The sequence below is a fragment of the Mytilus edulis genome, chromosome 13, assembly GCF_963676685.1.
Source record: "Mytilus edulis chromosome 13, xbMytEdul2.2, whole genome shotgun sequence".
Taxonomy (NCBI): domain Eukaryota; kingdom Metazoa; phylum Mollusca; class Bivalvia; order Mytilida; family Mytilidae; genus Mytilus; species Mytilus edulis.
In genome coordinates this window covers 42259174-42277432 of record NC_092356.1, presented here as the reverse complement: position 1 = coordinate 42277432, position 18259 = coordinate 42259174, and the positions used below count along the sequence as shown (strand labels likewise).

The following is an 18259-nucleotide window of genomic DNA, read 5'->3' as shown; positions in this document are numbered from 1 at the left end:
GTATGCAGTAAATCAATGAGACAACAATTCAACAACACAATAAATTCAGAAAAGTCATTTAGAGGTCAACAAACAGTCTCAGAAAAGTCATTTAGAGGTCAACAGACAGTCTCAGACAAAGTCATTTACAGGTCAACAGACAGTCTCAGACAAAGTCATTTAGAGGTCAACAGACAGTCTCAGACAAAGTCATTTAGAGGTCAACAGACAGTCTCAGAAAAGTCATTTAGAGGTCAACAGACAGTCTCAGACAAAGTCATTTAGAGGTCAACAAACAGTCTCAGACAAGTCATTTAGAGGTCAACAGACAGTCTCAGACAAAGTCATTTAGAGGTCAACAGACAGTCTCAGACAAAGGCATTTAGAGGTCAACAGACTCTCAGACAAAGACATTTAGAGGTCAACAGACTCTCAGACAAAGGCATTTAGAGGTCAACAAACAGTCCCAGAAAAGTCATTTAGAGGCCAACAGACTGTCTCAGAAAAGTCATTTAGAGGTCAACAGACAGTCTCAGAAAAGTCATTTAGAGGTCAACAGACAGTCTCAGAAAAGTCATTTAGAGGTCAACATACAGCTTTAAACAATTAACAGTTGTCTATGCCATTTGTTAATTTTGAATTCACACTTCATTGAATAAACTACACTATTCAGAAAATCAAAGATTTACATGCACTTGATCAATTGATAAAGGCTTATTTACCAGTGATGATGTTTTTTGTTGGTTACTCAACCCTCTTTTTTATCCTAGAATTACTGTGGTATAACAAAAGGTACCTGTAAGGATGTAAAACAATACAGTTAACTCTCGTTGTCTCGAACTCGGTTGACTCGAAATTTCGGATGAGTCGAAGTTTTCACGTGGTCCCGAATTTCATTCCATACAAAAGTATGTAATTCGACTCCTGATGAGTCGAAATTGGATGAGTCGAAATTTCGGTTGAGTCGAACTAAATATACGGTCCCAAGGTTAACAAAAGCATTCAAAATTCATTAATTCACTAATACACATATGTCAAAACATGACCTCCGGGATTTAAATGGATTGAAGAGTTAATCTGACAATACACGTGTAATTAAATTTCCGGTCACTGACCACTGTATTCATTTATGACATGCTATTTCCATGAGTGTTTACCTAAGATTATCTTTTATAGAATTTTTATAAATAATTAGTGATACATTGTTAATGTTCATGAAAAAGTATTTAAAATGTTTACAAAACAATTAATTTGTGATTTACACTAATGAGCTTGGGTGTGTATCAAGTGAGGATTATGGCTTCCGTTGATGATCACCTAAAAACTACTCAAACGGTGTTTTAAATCTTGTTATATTTTCTTTTGAAAAGAAAGAGTGAGATAAAACAATATGAATAGAAATCAAAAGTTTCTTAAATCTCTTGTATCCGAGAATAAACAATTTTGTCAGCTGTAAACAACCTGAATAACTAAACTATCGATTGGAAATTACTCTCTTGGAAAAGCCATAGGATTTTTTTTTAATTGAAACAATTGAATAAGTAAAAATAATGTCATTATAATAATAAAAGACTGTGACATACAAATACATCGATCTGATACTAGAATATCGATCCCCTTGCCATATTCACCCGGATTTATTTTAGCTTTACCAAGCCAATCAAGAGTTGTGTCCCTTAGATTGTCGAACTTCTGATGTTCGTTTGAGTCGAACTACGTGTATCTCGAAATATTTCTCAGGTCCGGCTGACTTCGACATAACGAGAGTCGACTGTATTTGGTTAAAAAAATTACCTAACTCTATAAAATCAGTTTTAAAGATTACAAAAAACATTGCTACAGGTAAAACAGTAGTAATAATATTGTATGAAAAAAAAAACAACAATTACTGCAAGCATAGGTAATAGGAAAAACAATATATAGTGGAAATGATTGCATACAATGGTAAATATATATACAACAACACTTTAGGGACTGCTGCTGAAATGGTAAATAGTAGACATTTTTGCAGTTTTGTTATGATATATGACTTTTCCTTTGACAGGTATAGAGAAAATAATAAATACTGGTATTGTCTTCCCCATTCCAGTCATTGGTGATCTGGAAATTGTTGTCTTGTAAGTTTACTTTTATTCATATTTAAAATCATCTCATACTTTTTTTTTTAATTTTTTCTACTGTAAAAAAGAAGTAATTTTAAAATATAAGCTTATCATTAAGTAGGTCAAACTCACCTTTTGTCTACAATGTCAGTAAATGAAAACAGTTGACAGGTTAAATGATCAACAAAGATGAGCATTCAAACCCAAAGACAGATATACTATAAGCTCCAAACTGCTGAAATTGCAGAAATGAAATGTCTTTATTTTTGCCTAAATTGATCTTAAGTATCTATGGTAGATAATTTTTTGTAATAGTAAAAATGAAAGAACGTTGTTTTGATTAAATGAAATAGAAGAATGATAACAATGTAATTTTCATATATATGTAGCTTAAAGATAGAAAAGACAGACTTGGAAACTGTTGCAACATTTGGAGGTGGTCTCTGTGAACCAGGATCCTACCCTGACGAAGAAAATTGCTTGGTTGTAATCAACCTCCTGGATCAAGCTGTGTTACCATTGCCTATATGTTATCCTAATGGAAGTTACTCATGGCCTGACAGTAAGTTACCTTAATATGTTATCCTAATGGAAGTTACTCATGGCCTGACAGTAAATTTAATTTAAGTCAATGATACTGAGAAAGTTAAAAAAAAAAAGAGGATAATGAAATATTGCTCATGTGGATAATACCTCATAAAATTTGAAATTTTATTTTGTGATACAAGAATTAATGGTCAACTTATTTTACACTGAACCAGTGCATTAACAGGTCAGTTATGTGTCCCTTTTCAGACTTATATATTATACTATTTTATAATTACAGTAAATTGGGCAACATACTTTAGCAAGGAAGCTGTCCTGGAAAGACTGAAACAGGCAGGCAAAAAGGCAGCTAAGCAATTGGCTGGCAATTTAGCTGAAGAAGCATTGGCTGCTCTGGGTTTACCTGCAGTAAGTTTTTTTTAGAGAAAGTACTATTTCAATTTGATATGCCAACTTTTTCTATATTGTTTAAGATAGATCTATTTTATCTGTAAATTTCCTCAACCCTATGTAACTCATCATTTTTAAGTTCATATTTTAGAAAGAGCTATTTAATTACATTTTTTTACTGAAATTCATAAGAACAGCATATTTTTTTATCAAATGTATAATTCATTCAAATTAAAGAAAATTAAAATAAGTTGATGTGCTTGTAATAGAGATACAAGCTTTTTAAAAGAAAAGTTTTATGCTGGAAAAAAGTTGAAAACTTGTTAATTGAACCTCCATAAAAAGTTATCATTGTTTAAAAACAACTTTCTCAGATATTAAAACTCAGTTGACCTAAAGATAAATTTACTAGAGTTATGTATAAGCAATTTTGTTTTCTTCAAATTTCAGTCTTTAAATCGTTTTTCTCATAATTTCAATTGAAACTGGTAAAAACTTATGGATTAGGTTGAGATAGTCTTTCAGTAATATCATTATAACTTAATTTATTGGACTGATAATGAAATAATAATACTTAGAGTATACGGCTGAAATATAAAGTTTGATGAAGCAGTTTTGATCATGACTGATTCAAGTACAAATAAATTAGAAATTTAAATCTGCACTTTTCTGAGTGTAAATTTTTCCAACAGAAAAAAAAAGTATGATGTGTGAAAATAATATTTATGTTCTATGATAATCTGGATTTTCACTTTTATATCCCCTGAGTCATCAGGTAAAGGAGATATAGGGTACAGACAGGCAATATGAGCCCAGATCCCCTGTCAAGGTAACCAATCAAATTTCAGGATTAGCTAGGCTATTTCACTACAGTATAATATACCTATATATCTCTGTAGGATTTACTTTCTGCAACTGGACCATGCCCCAGACCAGAAAATATGACATTGGCCATCCTGAAAGGCAAGATGATTGATGCAGATCTAAGCACCATTGGTACAAGACTTGATCTGAATTCCAGATATGAGCTGTATGATAGAAGTAAGTATATCTTCAATTCTTAAACCATTGACTAGATTTCAATCAATTTTTCAGACACCACCTTTAAATTAATATTTTAGCTGTGCTCACACTTTTTTTCCCCCAACTTCTGACATTAATATGGCTATTGGACTTTGAAAATTAAATGAAAGCGTGCTGCAGTTTGAATTAGAATTAAGCACACAATAAAGGTTAATAAATTAAATGTAAAAGACATAAGTGAATAAAAGTTGTAATTTTCCTTATCATGTCTGGTACACATCAACACTTTATATCATAAAGAAATGTTTCTTTTGTTTTCAGGCTGTTACATAGCACTAATCAATCAAACACTGACACTTCCTGCTATAACTGACCCCACACTAAAGAAACATCTGTATTACCAAATGTCTCCAAACTGTATGAGATTTGATGCCTGTGCTGATATAACCATCAAGGCCATAGACTACACCAAAGCATTGAGAGCCTACGTAGAACTGGATCCCTGTCACTTTATCCTTTATGCTGGTTTTGAGAAATGGGAACGGCAGTTTATCCTCATTTCTTATGAATGGGGTAAGTTGTAGTAATGTTGTAATGTTGCACAGTGAAGACAAGCACATAATGAAATTTATGAAAATGTTTTTTTTAGACCAGGTTTTTTTTTAGAAAGAGATGCACCACACACTCATCTCTCGTTTTCTTAACTAAGGGAATATCTGCATTTAAGGACAACACAAAAGTGTTTTTTTTTTTAAGCATTAGCAGGATGGTTTGTGAAAGAAGGGTTAATTTAAAACTGTCAATGTTTTATTTTGTCAGAAACAATATTTGTATACATAGAAGATTGAGACTAGATAAAATTAAGTTTCATTTATGATTATTTCTAGTATTCTCTTAAAATTTCAGATTTTTGCAATTTGATTTCAGATAATTTTTATTATATGATTTAAGATGCTCATGCATATACAATATTTAACAATTTATTTACAGATCAAAAATTTTAATGTTATAATTGATTTTTTTAGGAAAAGAAGAATTACTTGAAATAACACCCGAGATAAAGGTGATGTAAGTATTCCTTCAATTTATTTTCTGCATGTTTTTTTGGGTTTTCAAATTCTAAAACGTGTAAATTTCTTTATTTTTTTTTTATGGTAGGTGACACACATTTCCCTTTGTAAATTCACACATTTTAGATAAGTGTTTTTAGTGCATAAGTACTCCCAGAACACTTTGGGATATACAAAATACAATTTTAAAAGTTTGTATGTTTGATTTGTAAAAACATCATCCAAGTAGTTCAATATGATAATTAGCATTTGCTTTTAAATAATAAGGTTCTTAGGGTACACAAATTTTATTTTCAACAGTGTCATAAAATGACTTACTGTATTTAAAATAAAAAAGAGCAATTAAAATGAATGACCTTTCTCTTCCAGGATCAAGATAGATCGTGATGCTGACGTAAAGAAAGTATTCATTGTGAACTTTGGACTCAGGATTTGTATAGCAGGAGACTGTGTCATTGACGAGTATTTCATAACAGATTATGAAGTGCCCATTCCTCTTTGTAATGAGAATTTCACATTACCAGGTTAGTCACATGATCACAATGTAAATGTCCCTTTACCAGGTTAGTCACATGATCACAATTAAAATTTCACATTACCAGGTAAGTCACATGATCACAATGAAAATTTCACATTACCAGGTTAGTCACATGATCATAATGACAGATAGGGCATTGGAGTAAATACAATTTATTTCATATGCAACAGAAAAGGGAGTAAAAATTAAAATAAAGTTTTTTTATGAACCATAACAGTTAAAAATTAATAGATTACGAAGATATTGTATATAAGGGAACTTTTACTGAGTTTGTAATTAGATAAGAAGGAAGAAAATGTGTATTAATTAATTAAGTTTAATGTGTCAAAAAGACACCAAATCAATAAATATGAAAACCCTCAGACATCTTATGGTTAGTTTTATTGTTTTTTAGGTGGTGGAGCATTGGCAGACTTTGCTAAAACTTTGGGAGGTGCTATTACAGCTGAGGCATTTGACCTCATCCTCAGGATGTTAAAATTGGATGTAAGTAGTATACACTAATATCCTGTTTTTTCGCCATTGAAAGAAATAGAACATTTTTCTGTAACTTTTTAGCAAATAGAAAATGTTTGACTCACAAAAAAAAGTGATTTTTCTTGGCAATATAAGTCAGTGATATTGTTGGCTTTTATTCAAAACTACCTCTACCCTTTTTTATTGGGAAAATATGTGTCATTTTTATCAAATTGGGAAATTTATAATAAACCATGAAATTGACTGGAACTTCAATTTGCAGACCTCCTTTCAAGAGGTTAACCCTCATTTGAAATAAGACCCCTTATTGTCAGTGATGATACATGAATAGACCCTCAAATCTGCACATATAGTCATTTTAGGCATGAAAAATATTGAAATGAGTGTTTTCAGTTTGTATTCATACACAATTACTGCTGAGACTGCACTGTTTGGGAAATAAGTTGTCTTTTTGGGAATAATTTTAAGCCATTTTTTTTTCAAATTGGGATTCTTCTCCAGGGGAAAAAGCCTTTATTCTCCGGTAGTTTAAGGCAAACAATATCACTGTAAGTTATTAGGCCAATCGACCCAAAAATGAGGTCAGTTGTAATAAAATCACATATTTAAGATGCTCAAACATTCCATTAAATTGATTTCAGCAAAATCCATAAAGGGCGAAAATTAGTGATCTTTTATAAATATAAAAAAAAGAGGGAAACCTGCTGTAAATGACTTGAAATTGCTATTTAGATTATTTTTTTACAGTAACTCTTAAGATCTTTTATCAATAAGCTAAATATATTTAGAAATACAAATGTATTACTGTGGATTTTGCATTTTTGTAGGTACCAATTTTCATGGATTGAGGAAAATTTATATTTTCATTGTTTTGCCGAAGTCTGAATATAAGCCCATAAAAATGTGTACTTCGTTGAACTTTTAAATTAACGCTTACCCACAAGATCCATGAAAATTGGTTCCCCAAGAATAATTATGAAACCACAGTATATCATCTGATGAAATTTGCAGCAACATATTTTTACGTTTTCTGTTCTAGACTATATTCCAGAAAGGAAGCTGTACAGTACCTCCAGGACCCACAGGTATGCAAAGTAATCATTTGGTTTTGTTTATGTTTTACAACATTTTTTAATGCCCTCCCACTAACAATCTGTCATTCTGAAATCAAGCATTTTTTTTTCATTATGCCTCTAGATATTTTTGATTTTTTGTAAATTTGTGTATATTTATGACTTGCTGATTGAGTTTGCCGTTCCATCAGGTCGATTGACTTTTGGCAGAATTATGACAGTTGAAAAGAAATTTTATGAATATTGTACTTGTCCTGATTTCTTTATGATGTTTGCGGATCTTGAGTTATTTTTTTGTACATTACTGTATAAAGATGACTTGCATATTGAAAGTGTATTTTTTTGGTTTTACTGACTTCTTGCAATAAGGCTACAGCAGGGGCATTCATGTCGTTCTGAAATATCCAGTGAATTAATTTTTCACAATTTAAATAACTAATGTGGAAGTTGAAGAAATTTTTATTGGCATAAAAAAAACCAAACAACACTGTTTTTTCTAATTTTTTTATCACCTTGACTGAAAATTAGATAAAGGTGTCTTATAGAAATTTAAACAAAATAAGAATGTTGGCTTGTACAGGAAAATCTTAATATATTGTAACAATTTAATGGTTAACTAACAACAGAATGGGAAGGAAGTAATTTCTAATTACCTACTAAGTTATCATTGAACCTTGATAACATATACATGTATGTTACATTATTTCTAAACTTTGGGGATTCTTAAAATTGTGAATATAATTCTCCATTGATCTAGATTGTCCATGGAATATTGATGTAAAATCATATCTACCAACTTCTGTAAAACATCTTGTAACCTGTGAGATGCCTGATAACTGTTTCGGATTAGACTGTTGTATCGATGTGCAGTTTACGTTACCACCAGCTTTAGGAGGCAGAGTAATAGCATATTCTGTTCCATTCTGGTTCAAAATGAGTCCTTGTGACTTTACTATTGATGTTGGATTTGGAACCTGGACCTACAAGAAGACTCTCTTTGAGTATGCTTGGGGTAAGATTTATTCGGTTAGCTTATTTCTTAATCATGATATTGAACATGTTGATGTGTTTATAGTGAAAAAATATTACACCTTACTCAGGGAAAAAACATGTTTATACTTTAGGCAAGAACATATCTAGACTTAGGGAAAGAACATATATAGACTAAGGGAAAGAACATATCTAGAATTAAGGCAAGATCATATATAGACTTAGGGTAAGAATATATCTAGACTTTGGGGCAAGAACATATCTAGACTTAGGGCAAGAACATCTCTAGACTTATGATAAGAACATAATTAGACTTGAAGAAAAACATATCTAAACTCTTGGCAAGAACCATGTTATATTGTGAGAGAGCTTGTCCATGTTATATTGTGAGGGAGCTTGTCCATGTTATATTGTGAGGGAGCTTGTCCATGTTATATTGTGAGGGAGCTTGTCCATGTTATATTGTGAGGGAGCTTGTCCATGTTATATTGTGAGGGAGCTTGTCCGTTTTATATTGTGAGGGAGCTTGTCCATGTTATATTGTGAGGGAGCTTGTCCATGTTATATTGTGAGGGAGCTTGTCCATGTTATATTGTGAGGGAGCTTGTCCATGTTATATTGTGAGGGAGCTTGTCCATGTTATATTGTGAGAGAGCTTGTCCATGTTATATTGTGATGGAGCTTTAGGATGACCTGTTTGATGTTTTTGATATAAACTTGTGTTCTTATTCTGTCTTTATTCTTTCATATGTAACAAGTTATCACAGGTTTATATATTTGATAAAAATATGTAGATTAATATGAATATTTCATAATATATCATAGGTACACAGAAACAACTGACCATTGGTGATGGGGATCCAGCACCTGTTAAAATTCTGTAAGTACTTTGTATAAAACACTATGATTGGTAAAAGTGTACTATTAAAGTAAATCACAGCATGTCATTAAAGTATTTGTACATTTTGCATACTTTACCTGTAATAGGGTTTTTGAAGGTTTGTTCATGAAACAGCCCAGACATATTATTTCAAGTGTCATCAGCAATACCCCAGAGCTTAATGAATATTTTTGGAAGAGTTATGTCCCTTGAAAATGTAGATCAAATGTGGAAAATCAACATTATGAATGCTCATGCACCAACAATTCTCATGGAAGTTTCATGAAAAAATTATGTGAAAGGGTTGCATCAACATATTTCAGTTGAGATAGAAAATAAGTGTGTATCCATTATATTTTTAGGGGAGTTATGCCCCTTTGAAATAGTGATATGGAGAAAAAAAAGTATATCAGTGGATGATATTGGTTTCTCTGTGGCGATCTTGGTTCATTTTAAACCAACATATATATTCAAACTATATCTATTGTCAGGTACACCACAGGTAAGTAAAATGGGAGGTGGAAAAGGATTTATCATTGACGCTATAGTGACGATCTGTATTCCATTTGATAGGGTCTAGTTTTTTACCAGTATATGTATATCTATTGTCAGGTACACCATAAGTAAAATGGGAGTCGGAAAAGGATTTATCATTGACGCTATAGTGACGATCTGTATTCCATTTGATAGGGTCTAGTTTTTTACCAGTATATGTATATCTATTGTCAGGTACACCATAAGTAAAATGGGAGGAGGAGAAGGATTTATCATTGACGCTATAGTGACAATCTGTATTCCATTTGATGACAATGAGCCATTCTGTGCACCCACACCTGATGGATTACACTTACTTAAGAGCCAACAAGTTCCTCTCTGTTCCAGAAATCTAACCAATTTCCTCAGTAGTAAGTAGTCAACGATTTCATATGGACTTGTTTATAAGCAATTTTAAATCCATTGTCACCTCTTTTTCATTTATATTTATATTCTGTTAACCAAAACATTTTTGCAAGCAATTTATTTTTGCAACATTCGTGAGAAGAAAAATAAAGTGAATATAAACCGTCCATTAAAATATAACAATTGGGTCTTCCTGTATATAAATACATGAAAAAAATAAGAAAATCACAAAAATAAATCTCGGCTGAAAAGGGGTAGACCTGAAAATGGTTTACAGAATATGGTTCATCATGAAAATAATCATTATTATACCCCACTCTAAAAGAATTGGCTATATTGAAATCGTCCAATTCTGTTCGCTTTTCTAAGAAGCTAATCAACCGAATGACTTCATATTGGGTCAGCAGGTTGACAGTGATGAGTTGTAACTTCACTTCACTTCTTCTTGTTCTTGTATCTGCCAGATGCCTTATTCCTGTTTGCCCATACTTTGAATTTTTAGATATGTTGAATGAACCTAAAAAATTTCATCACACTTTTCTCAGAGGTGATATACCAACAGTTTTGTCTGTTAATTGATTAAGAAAAATAATGAAATACTTGAAGAAATTAACTTTCTGTGTTTGATAAGCATATCAAGATTGAAGATATGTTAAATTCCATGATTTTTTTACACTTCTTTTTTTTTTCCAGATGTTTCTTTCTCTCAACTGGCAAAGGATATTGGGTATGAGGCAGGACAGCAGATGGCCCAGGGAGCTGTACAATATCTTTTAGAACAGGTTGGACTCACAGATTTCTTCAAAACCAAATGTGACCGTAAACGTGGAATCTATGATCCTAGTGTAATCGGATGGAATAATAGTAAGTGAAATCAGTTTATTTATAGATATAAAAATAAGAAGATGTGTAATGATTGTCAATTAGACAACTCTCCACAGAGAACAAATAACAACTTTTCATGAATGATTTAATAGTTATTTTGCATTTGTCGTTTTATGAATGATTTAATAGTTATTTTGCCTTTGTCTTTTTATGAATGATTGAAAAGTTATTTTTCATATGTCTTTATATGAATAATTTAGCTAGTTAAACCTTCCACTTATATGACAGTTGTTTAAAATTTCATTATATTGATAAAATATCAATACCACCTCTTAAACAATTCACCTAATCAGAATCTGAAGGATTTTAGTTAATTTCATTGTTCATACTTAAAAATGAAATAATGCCACATCATTGGTTGAATTTCCTTATATCCATTGCTTGGAAGGAAGAGGTATTCTGGTTTACCTCTGTCCATTTATCTGTCCCATAAAACAATGAAGGAGTACTATTAGTGTCCCACAGAACATCATGTTTGCCTACTAGATTTTTAACCAAGAACAGTGGTTTGGTCTCATTTAAAGTTATTACCCAGAATTCTTTAACTTCTGAAATAGAGAGTCTTGGTTGTACCTTTTTAAGCTTTTGATGGATGATATTTATAATTGGTAAACTATTTCTTTACAGTGTGTCCATTAAGTATTTCCAAGCTGCCTGAAATTGATGGACCAATGACATGTATGATAACTGACACCTGCAGTGGTATAGATTGTTGTGCTGAGATACCCTTCATTGGGCTGACCATTCACCCATATTTCCTGATCAACACATGTGAATATAGTATATCATTTGGTATCAACAATATGAATGTGAATCTGTCATTGTTTGAAGGTGGAATAGACAGTTATGAATGGGGTATGTATCTGTTATGAATGGGGTATGTATCTGCAAGATGAATTATTTAATACCACATCATTCTATTTTGGTTATTTTTTTAACCCATGAAAACAAAATGTAATGAAGTTCTACCGTTATAGTTTTTTAAGAATTTGTTATCAATAATAAAAATTTATTTTATAATTGCTTTTTATTTAATTTAAATCCTATAAAACTTAAATAAAATCATGATTAGTATGCCTTTTATTAATGTCATAAAATTTTATTTGTTTTCTTGTATATATATTGTATTATAATTTCTGATATTTACTTTCAGGAAAGCCTTGGGTTCTAAATATTGAAGACATTGTCAAGATAACGTAAGTATTGCAAGGACAAAATAAATATAACGCTATCTTAAGCATTTTCTAAGATATTTAGGTTTTTAAGAGGTTTATATCCTGCATAGAATATTGAATTATACAGTCCAATGCAATAATAAGACTGACATATATATCTTGTAGATTTTTCTCTACCATTCCCTCATAAATGAAGATCACCGAAACTTGCAATGATTACCATTATTATCAATATTGCAAAATTCTCCATCTTTTGGCAATAGAATAGAAATTTTACAGAAAGATTATGGAAATGAAGATAACAAAATAATTATTGAAAGTATGGTCAGAAAAAATGTAAAGACTAGCTACAAAATTGACGGAATCACAACATCCATGATGCTTTGATTCATAAAGTGATCTTGTGCACTACGATTATTCCTTATTGGTTAGATAAATATATGGTGTATAAGTTTTTGAGGAAGGTTATGCTTTTTTTTCAATTACATTGTATTAATTGAGCCTTTGTGAATCCTCAAATTTCCCAAATTGCTGCTGAAGACATGCCAGTTGTGAATTTAATGGTAAATTTTAGCCAATGAAAACAATTGATACCTAAACATTGCTAAAGAATTATTAGTTTAACAAGAATTCAATGATTTTTTTACAGACTTATAATGAAGAAACCACCTAATGAGAAGAAATTTATAGTGGATTTAACAGCCAGTGTATGTTTTGATGAAAGCGAACCAGACCAATGCTTAACCTTCCCAATGATGGTTGGAAGTGAAATTCCTCAGCCATTCTGTGACATGACGGCTACAATGAGCTTGTCAAGTAAGTCTAAAACTAAAATTACAAAATAGTTAGGTCATTTGTTTAAGTTTGTGTGTAATGATTTGTGTTTTTATAATTTCACTGAGCACACTGGAAGCATGAAATGTTATCACTAGGTGTACTCAACTTGTGCCAGTATGATATATGATTTACATTCAATTAATTATTTCATAATACTAAGCATACTTCTCTATGAATTACTGATAAATTAAGTTGCATATTTGTTGTTGGAAACAAATTTGAAATTTTTCTTTTTATCATTAAAAAAAGTTATTGTATTAAAAAAAATTGAAGAAAACATAATTGTATTAAAAAAAAAAGGAAGAAAACATAAATATTTTTCTGCAGATTTCTCAGCCATTGACTGGGGAGCACAGTTAGGAATTAACCTGACAGACTTCACTGGAATATTGGCTAACAATGTCGCCCAGCTTTTGCTACAGCAGCTAGGTTTGGATGAGATGATGGATGACCCAGGATGCTCCCGTACTGCTGATGTGTATCAACCTTCAGAATATGGATGGAAAAACAGTAAGTCCTGTTTACAGATACTTATTTTTACCTAAATTTTTAAACATTATGGGAAGCCATTAATATTTACAGAGAAGCAAATTTATCCAATTTGTTTTGCAAGTTTAACTTAGAAATTTACACTTTTTTAGAAACTTGTTTTTTGTTATATAGTTATTTTTCCTTTGTATGAAAACTTACAACACACATTATACAGGAAATGAAAAATGATTTTTATGCCCCACCTACAATAGTAGAGGGGCATTATGTTTTCTGGTCTGTGCCTCTGTTCGTCCGTCCGTCCGTCTGTGCGTCCGTTCGTCCGTCCGCTTTAGGTTAAAGTTTTTGGTCAAGGTAGTTTTTGAAGAAGTTGAAGTCCAATCAACTTGAAACTTAGTACACTTGTTCCCCATGATATGATCTTTCTAATTTTAATGCCAAATTATAGTTTTGACCCCAATTTCATGGTCCACTGAACATAGAAAATGATAGTGCGAAGTTCAGGTTAAAGTTTTTGGTCAAGGTAGTTTTTGATGAAGTTAAAGTTACATCAACTTGAAACTTAGTACACATGTTCCCTATGATATGATCTTTCTAATTTTAATTCCAAATTAAAGTTTTGACCCCAATTTCACAGTCCACTGAACATAGAAAATGATAGTGCGGGTGGGGCATTCATGTACTATGGACACATTCTTGTTTTCTCAAAAACTATGAATGTATTTAAAAAATAAATAAAATAAAGGTTAAAATAATAATTTCTTGTGATGAAATTAATAAAAATATCTGCTTTTTTTTTAGCCTGTCCCTTGGACATAATCAGTCCTCCTAACATAACGGTACCTATGAACTGTTATATACCAGACTATTGTACTGGACTAGATTGTTGTTTCCACTACGACTACCTGGATATCTCATTACATGCTTACCTGTATATTGATACCTGTAGTTACATCATCCGAGGAGGAATTGAGAAACTTTCCTTTGAATATAAAATCTTAGATTTTGGTGATTTATGGGGTAAGTTACTGCAGGAAATTATATTTTAAGTTTGATAAAAGATAAACTTGTCAATTGTCAATTTTTATTTTTGTTTGTTATTTGTCATCTAAAAAGGTTGCAGAAAAAAATTAAATATAAGCTAGAAAATCATTTTGTGTGAAATGAACTAAAATTATGAAATAATTTAAAATAAACTCCTAAAATTCTGATCTTCTGTTAAAGGTAATAATAATTTGGCATTATTTTTATTAGTAGTCAAATATTAACCTTATTTTCAAAACATAACTAGCTTTTTCTTACTATAATAGGCAAAGAAATCGTTGTTCCACTCCAAAATGTGATCAAAATAAGGTAAGTTGTCATTTTCTATTTTATGTCATAGCAAAATATTCTAATTTTTTAATTTGAAAAACAAATGTTCGTATGACAACAGCACATGGTAACCATAAAATACATGTAAAGATCACTATATGTTCTAATGGATAAACCTCCCAATCAGTGAAAACTTTTAAATGACCTGGAGTATCATGTTGTGAATAAATTCAGAGACAACAAACACACTGGCAAGATTTATGAAGTGGGAAAATCACATCAAAATCTTATGGAGTTCACTAGTTTGTGGTGACACAACCCTTCTCTTTTATTCTATTCAGTGGAAAAACAAAAGGTTGTTGGAAACTCTATAAGTTGGTTAAACAGAGAAAGATGGGCTCAAATATTTAAATGAAATACAGTTATCTCCCTTCTAATGACATTGAAAATAGTAAACAAGGTTCTAATAATTGTGAGCTGGATATAACTCTAAATGAGCAGAGTACTCTGATGACATACATGATGGAATTGAAGCCATGACATTTTCCAATTTGTCCAATCAGAATTGATATTGGAATACTTTGATGACATATATCAAAAACAAATACGTATAAGTACATCAAAAAAAACCTCAAAAGATATGTTTCAACTAATTTAAAATAATGAAAAAAAACAAGCAGTAAGACTTCAATAAGTGGATACTTAATAACATGAGATTTCATGAAAATACAATGTATACTTCCTTTATAAAATATTGAAACATTCTGTTGATAGATTTACGGTTGACCAGTTATTGTTTGAGAAGAAGTTAATTGTGGATATGTCCATGTCTATTTGTTTGGATGTAAACACAGAGTGTCAATTCAACTTTGACATCTTGATACAACAGAAATTTCCACAACCCCTTTGTGATCTGGACATGGGTGGATGGACAGGCGATACAAGTACGTCTATTATTTAATATAATTTCCCATAATACACATACACAGGGTATATTTACCATACAAAAAGCTGAAACAACAGTTGTATAATTTTGTGGTAGACATGGAGCTATGTATGATAATTGTGCAGGTAAAACGTTCCTTATAATACGAGCTCACACCTAAGACAATGTATAACAATGCAAAGACCCTAGCAAAAACTTTTTTTTCTTTCTTTTTAAAATGGAAGATGATGCTATGAATAAAGGAAGCTATGAGGTATTACTCAAGGAGACAGAAACCAAAAGACACACAAATATCATAATTCATTTTATTTGGAAGTTGGGAACATTGTTATGGAATATTCAGACAGTATTAGACTTGAGTTTTGTTGCTTGTTGATGCATCTTAAACATTAGAGGTTGGTTGTTCCTTTTGGAGATGAACATAAAACTTTTATCAAACCATGATCCCCTGGCATTGTAATTTACATTTATACCAACTCAGCAATAGAAGTACTCAATCTGTGCAGTTGATGGAGGCAAGCACTGTTACATATTAGTATTAAATGTCTTTACAGTAGAGAATTGTTTCTGCATGTCTGTGCACACATTTAAAATCATTTTTTATTTTAGACTCTCTGGTTGACTGGGTCAAGGACAAAGGTTTAGAATCAGGGCAGTCTTTATCCACAGCTCTCGCCAACAAATTATTTGATGATTTTGGACTGACCCAGTTCTTGTACAACCCTTCTTGTGACCGATATGATGGAATTTATTCTGGAGCAGTGGATGGCTGGAAGGCTGATGGTAGGATGAAAAAAATATTGAATTTTAGAAAAATTGTGTTTGTATGATTGAGTGAATCTTAAAATACAATGTAGTCTTATAATCTTATTAATAACTGTCACTCAATGAACACTTCAGTCTCAATACAAAAAGAAAGTGGCTTTCCTTAAAACATATAAAATATTTGTATCTGGTAAAAATATTGCAGAAAACAGAAATATGTTACCAAAAGAAGTATTTGGTCTTCTTTAAAAAGATGTCACTGTTTAAACAAAAAATTAAAAATTTCATAGGCAGTGAAAGTTAGTAAAATGCTTATCCTGTATTGAGGTGTTAAATGAATTGCAGTAATTTAAACTAATTGAGTAACAAGCATAAATTTAAACGACATTTGTTATAATTTCATTCACACCATATAAGTTACATGAAATATTTAAAAATCAAAAGAAATGGAATTATTGGCAATTATGAATAGTAAGAGTCATTGAGACAGCAACCAAACAATTTATGATATTCTTTATTTTATAGCTTGCCCAAAATCAGCAGATATGACTTTACCAAAGATCAGAGGAACAGTCAGTTGTTATGTACCAGATTATTGTACGGGTATTGATTGTTGTGTGGATGTAGGAAAAATCGGCAAATCATTCCGTATTTATGCCTTGTTGGATGCATGTAACTGGAAGCTGAGTATTGGGATTGAGAAACGAGCCTTCAACTTCACTATTATAGATTATAAATGGGGTATGTATGTTCAAAAAGAAAATTAGAATAATTGAATTGTTTGATAGTCAAGATTGAATAGTAGTATTTATTTTTATTTTTTTTTCAAAGAAAAATTAAAAGAATTCATATCAATTCATTGTGTTTTAGAAGTGTTATTTTAGGAACTTCCAAATATTTTGATCTAAATTTGGAAATTATTGATTTAAGGATGTTCGCTCCTCTGTTTTTGAATTTTTGTCAGATGTTCGGATTCCTCTGGTTTTATCCATGTAGTGCCATTAAAAAATATTGCCCATTAACCCCTACTTTTCTTTCCAGAATTTTTAAATTACATATTGTTTAAAATGTTATCTTTGAAAATCTTATAAAATCCTTGTTATTTTTTCATCGTTTTTGAAAGAAAAAAGGTGTCAATGTTAAATGTATAAAAAATCTATAGAGAATTATTTCCCCCCAAATTTTCAATAGCTTATATCTCGAAAACAAGCACACCGACCCTTCATTTTTTTCGGCTTTTTTAGTTTATTTATATACTATCAATTTATAACAGTCTTTTAAAAAGCTTGTTATTTTGAAACAGAGTAGCGAACATCCCTAATCACTTGGAATTGTTAATAAAGCCAAGGATGTTAAGCTAAATGAGACTTTCAACATTAAAAATATATGTAATAAAATATAATAATTGGTATTTTAAAAAATTAAATTTCCTTGAAATAATAAACCAATGTTTGGATGCTAGCTATTTTAAATCTTTTTTTTTATAACTAAAAAGTGCTAGTTTGGGTTCAAATATTTATATTAAAGCGTCCCTAACTATGTTTTGAAACTTTATGATGCCACTAGGCAGGGTCATAGAGACTTTAATAAAGATTATTGAAATGTTTCATATATTTTCAGGTGAGAAAAAGACAATGTCAATATTACAAGTCCTGAAAATGGAGTAAGTATACTTTATGATCCACATTGAGATCAATAGATGTTTGCATTTAGAAATAGGTACTCATTTAACAACAGCTAATACGAATTTTTATTTATTGATCATTTGTTTTTCACTTAAACACCCAGTGGCAAATATTTCATGAATATTCAGACAGAAAACTAATGAACAATAAATCCTGTAAAGTTAGAAATTTGAACTGCTTCGGAAAAAAGGTATG

The 18259-nt window shown here is 31.0% G+C and overlaps 1 protein-coding gene across 1 annotated transcript in view; it reads left to right on the top strand.

Annotated features, from left to right (window-relative positions):
- The window catches only part of LOC139500337 (uncharacterized), a 118845-nt gene that overhangs the window by 29998 nt on the left and 70588 nt on the right, over nucleotides 1–18259 (top strand). Inside the window, exons 30-52 of the mRNA XM_071289077.1 lie at nucleotides 2024–2096; nucleotides 2471–2643; nucleotides 2908–3035; nucleotides 3917–4058; nucleotides 4362–4613; nucleotides 5066–5108; nucleotides 5480–5634; nucleotides 6043–6134; nucleotides 7165–7210; nucleotides 7956–8210; nucleotides 9014–9068; nucleotides 9798–9973; nucleotides 10662–10832; nucleotides 11481–11708; nucleotides 12007–12049; nucleotides 12678–12844; nucleotides 13193–13375; nucleotides 14156–14374; nucleotides 14665–14707; nucleotides 15443–15612; nucleotides 16224–16397; nucleotides 16905–17120; nucleotides 18000–18042. Of these exons, the coding sequence (XP_071145178.1) occupies nucleotides 2024–2096; nucleotides 2471–2643; nucleotides 2908–3035; nucleotides 3917–4058; nucleotides 4362–4613; nucleotides 5066–5108; nucleotides 5480–5634; nucleotides 6043–6134; nucleotides 7165–7210; nucleotides 7956–8210; nucleotides 9014–9068; nucleotides 9798–9973; nucleotides 10662–10832; nucleotides 11481–11708; nucleotides 12007–12049; nucleotides 12678–12844; nucleotides 13193–13375; nucleotides 14156–14374; nucleotides 14665–14707; nucleotides 15443–15612; nucleotides 16224–16397; nucleotides 16905–17120; nucleotides 18000–18042 (3247 nt within the window). The remainder of the gene's footprint in view (nucleotides 1–2023; nucleotides 2097–2470; nucleotides 2644–2907; nucleotides 3036–3916; nucleotides 4059–4361; nucleotides 4614–5065; nucleotides 5109–5479; nucleotides 5635–6042; nucleotides 6135–7164; nucleotides 7211–7955; nucleotides 8211–9013; nucleotides 9069–9797; nucleotides 9974–10661; nucleotides 10833–11480; nucleotides 11709–12006; nucleotides 12050–12677; nucleotides 12845–13192; nucleotides 13376–14155; nucleotides 14375–14664; nucleotides 14708–15442; nucleotides 15613–16223; nucleotides 16398–16904; nucleotides 17121–17999; nucleotides 18043–18259) is intronic.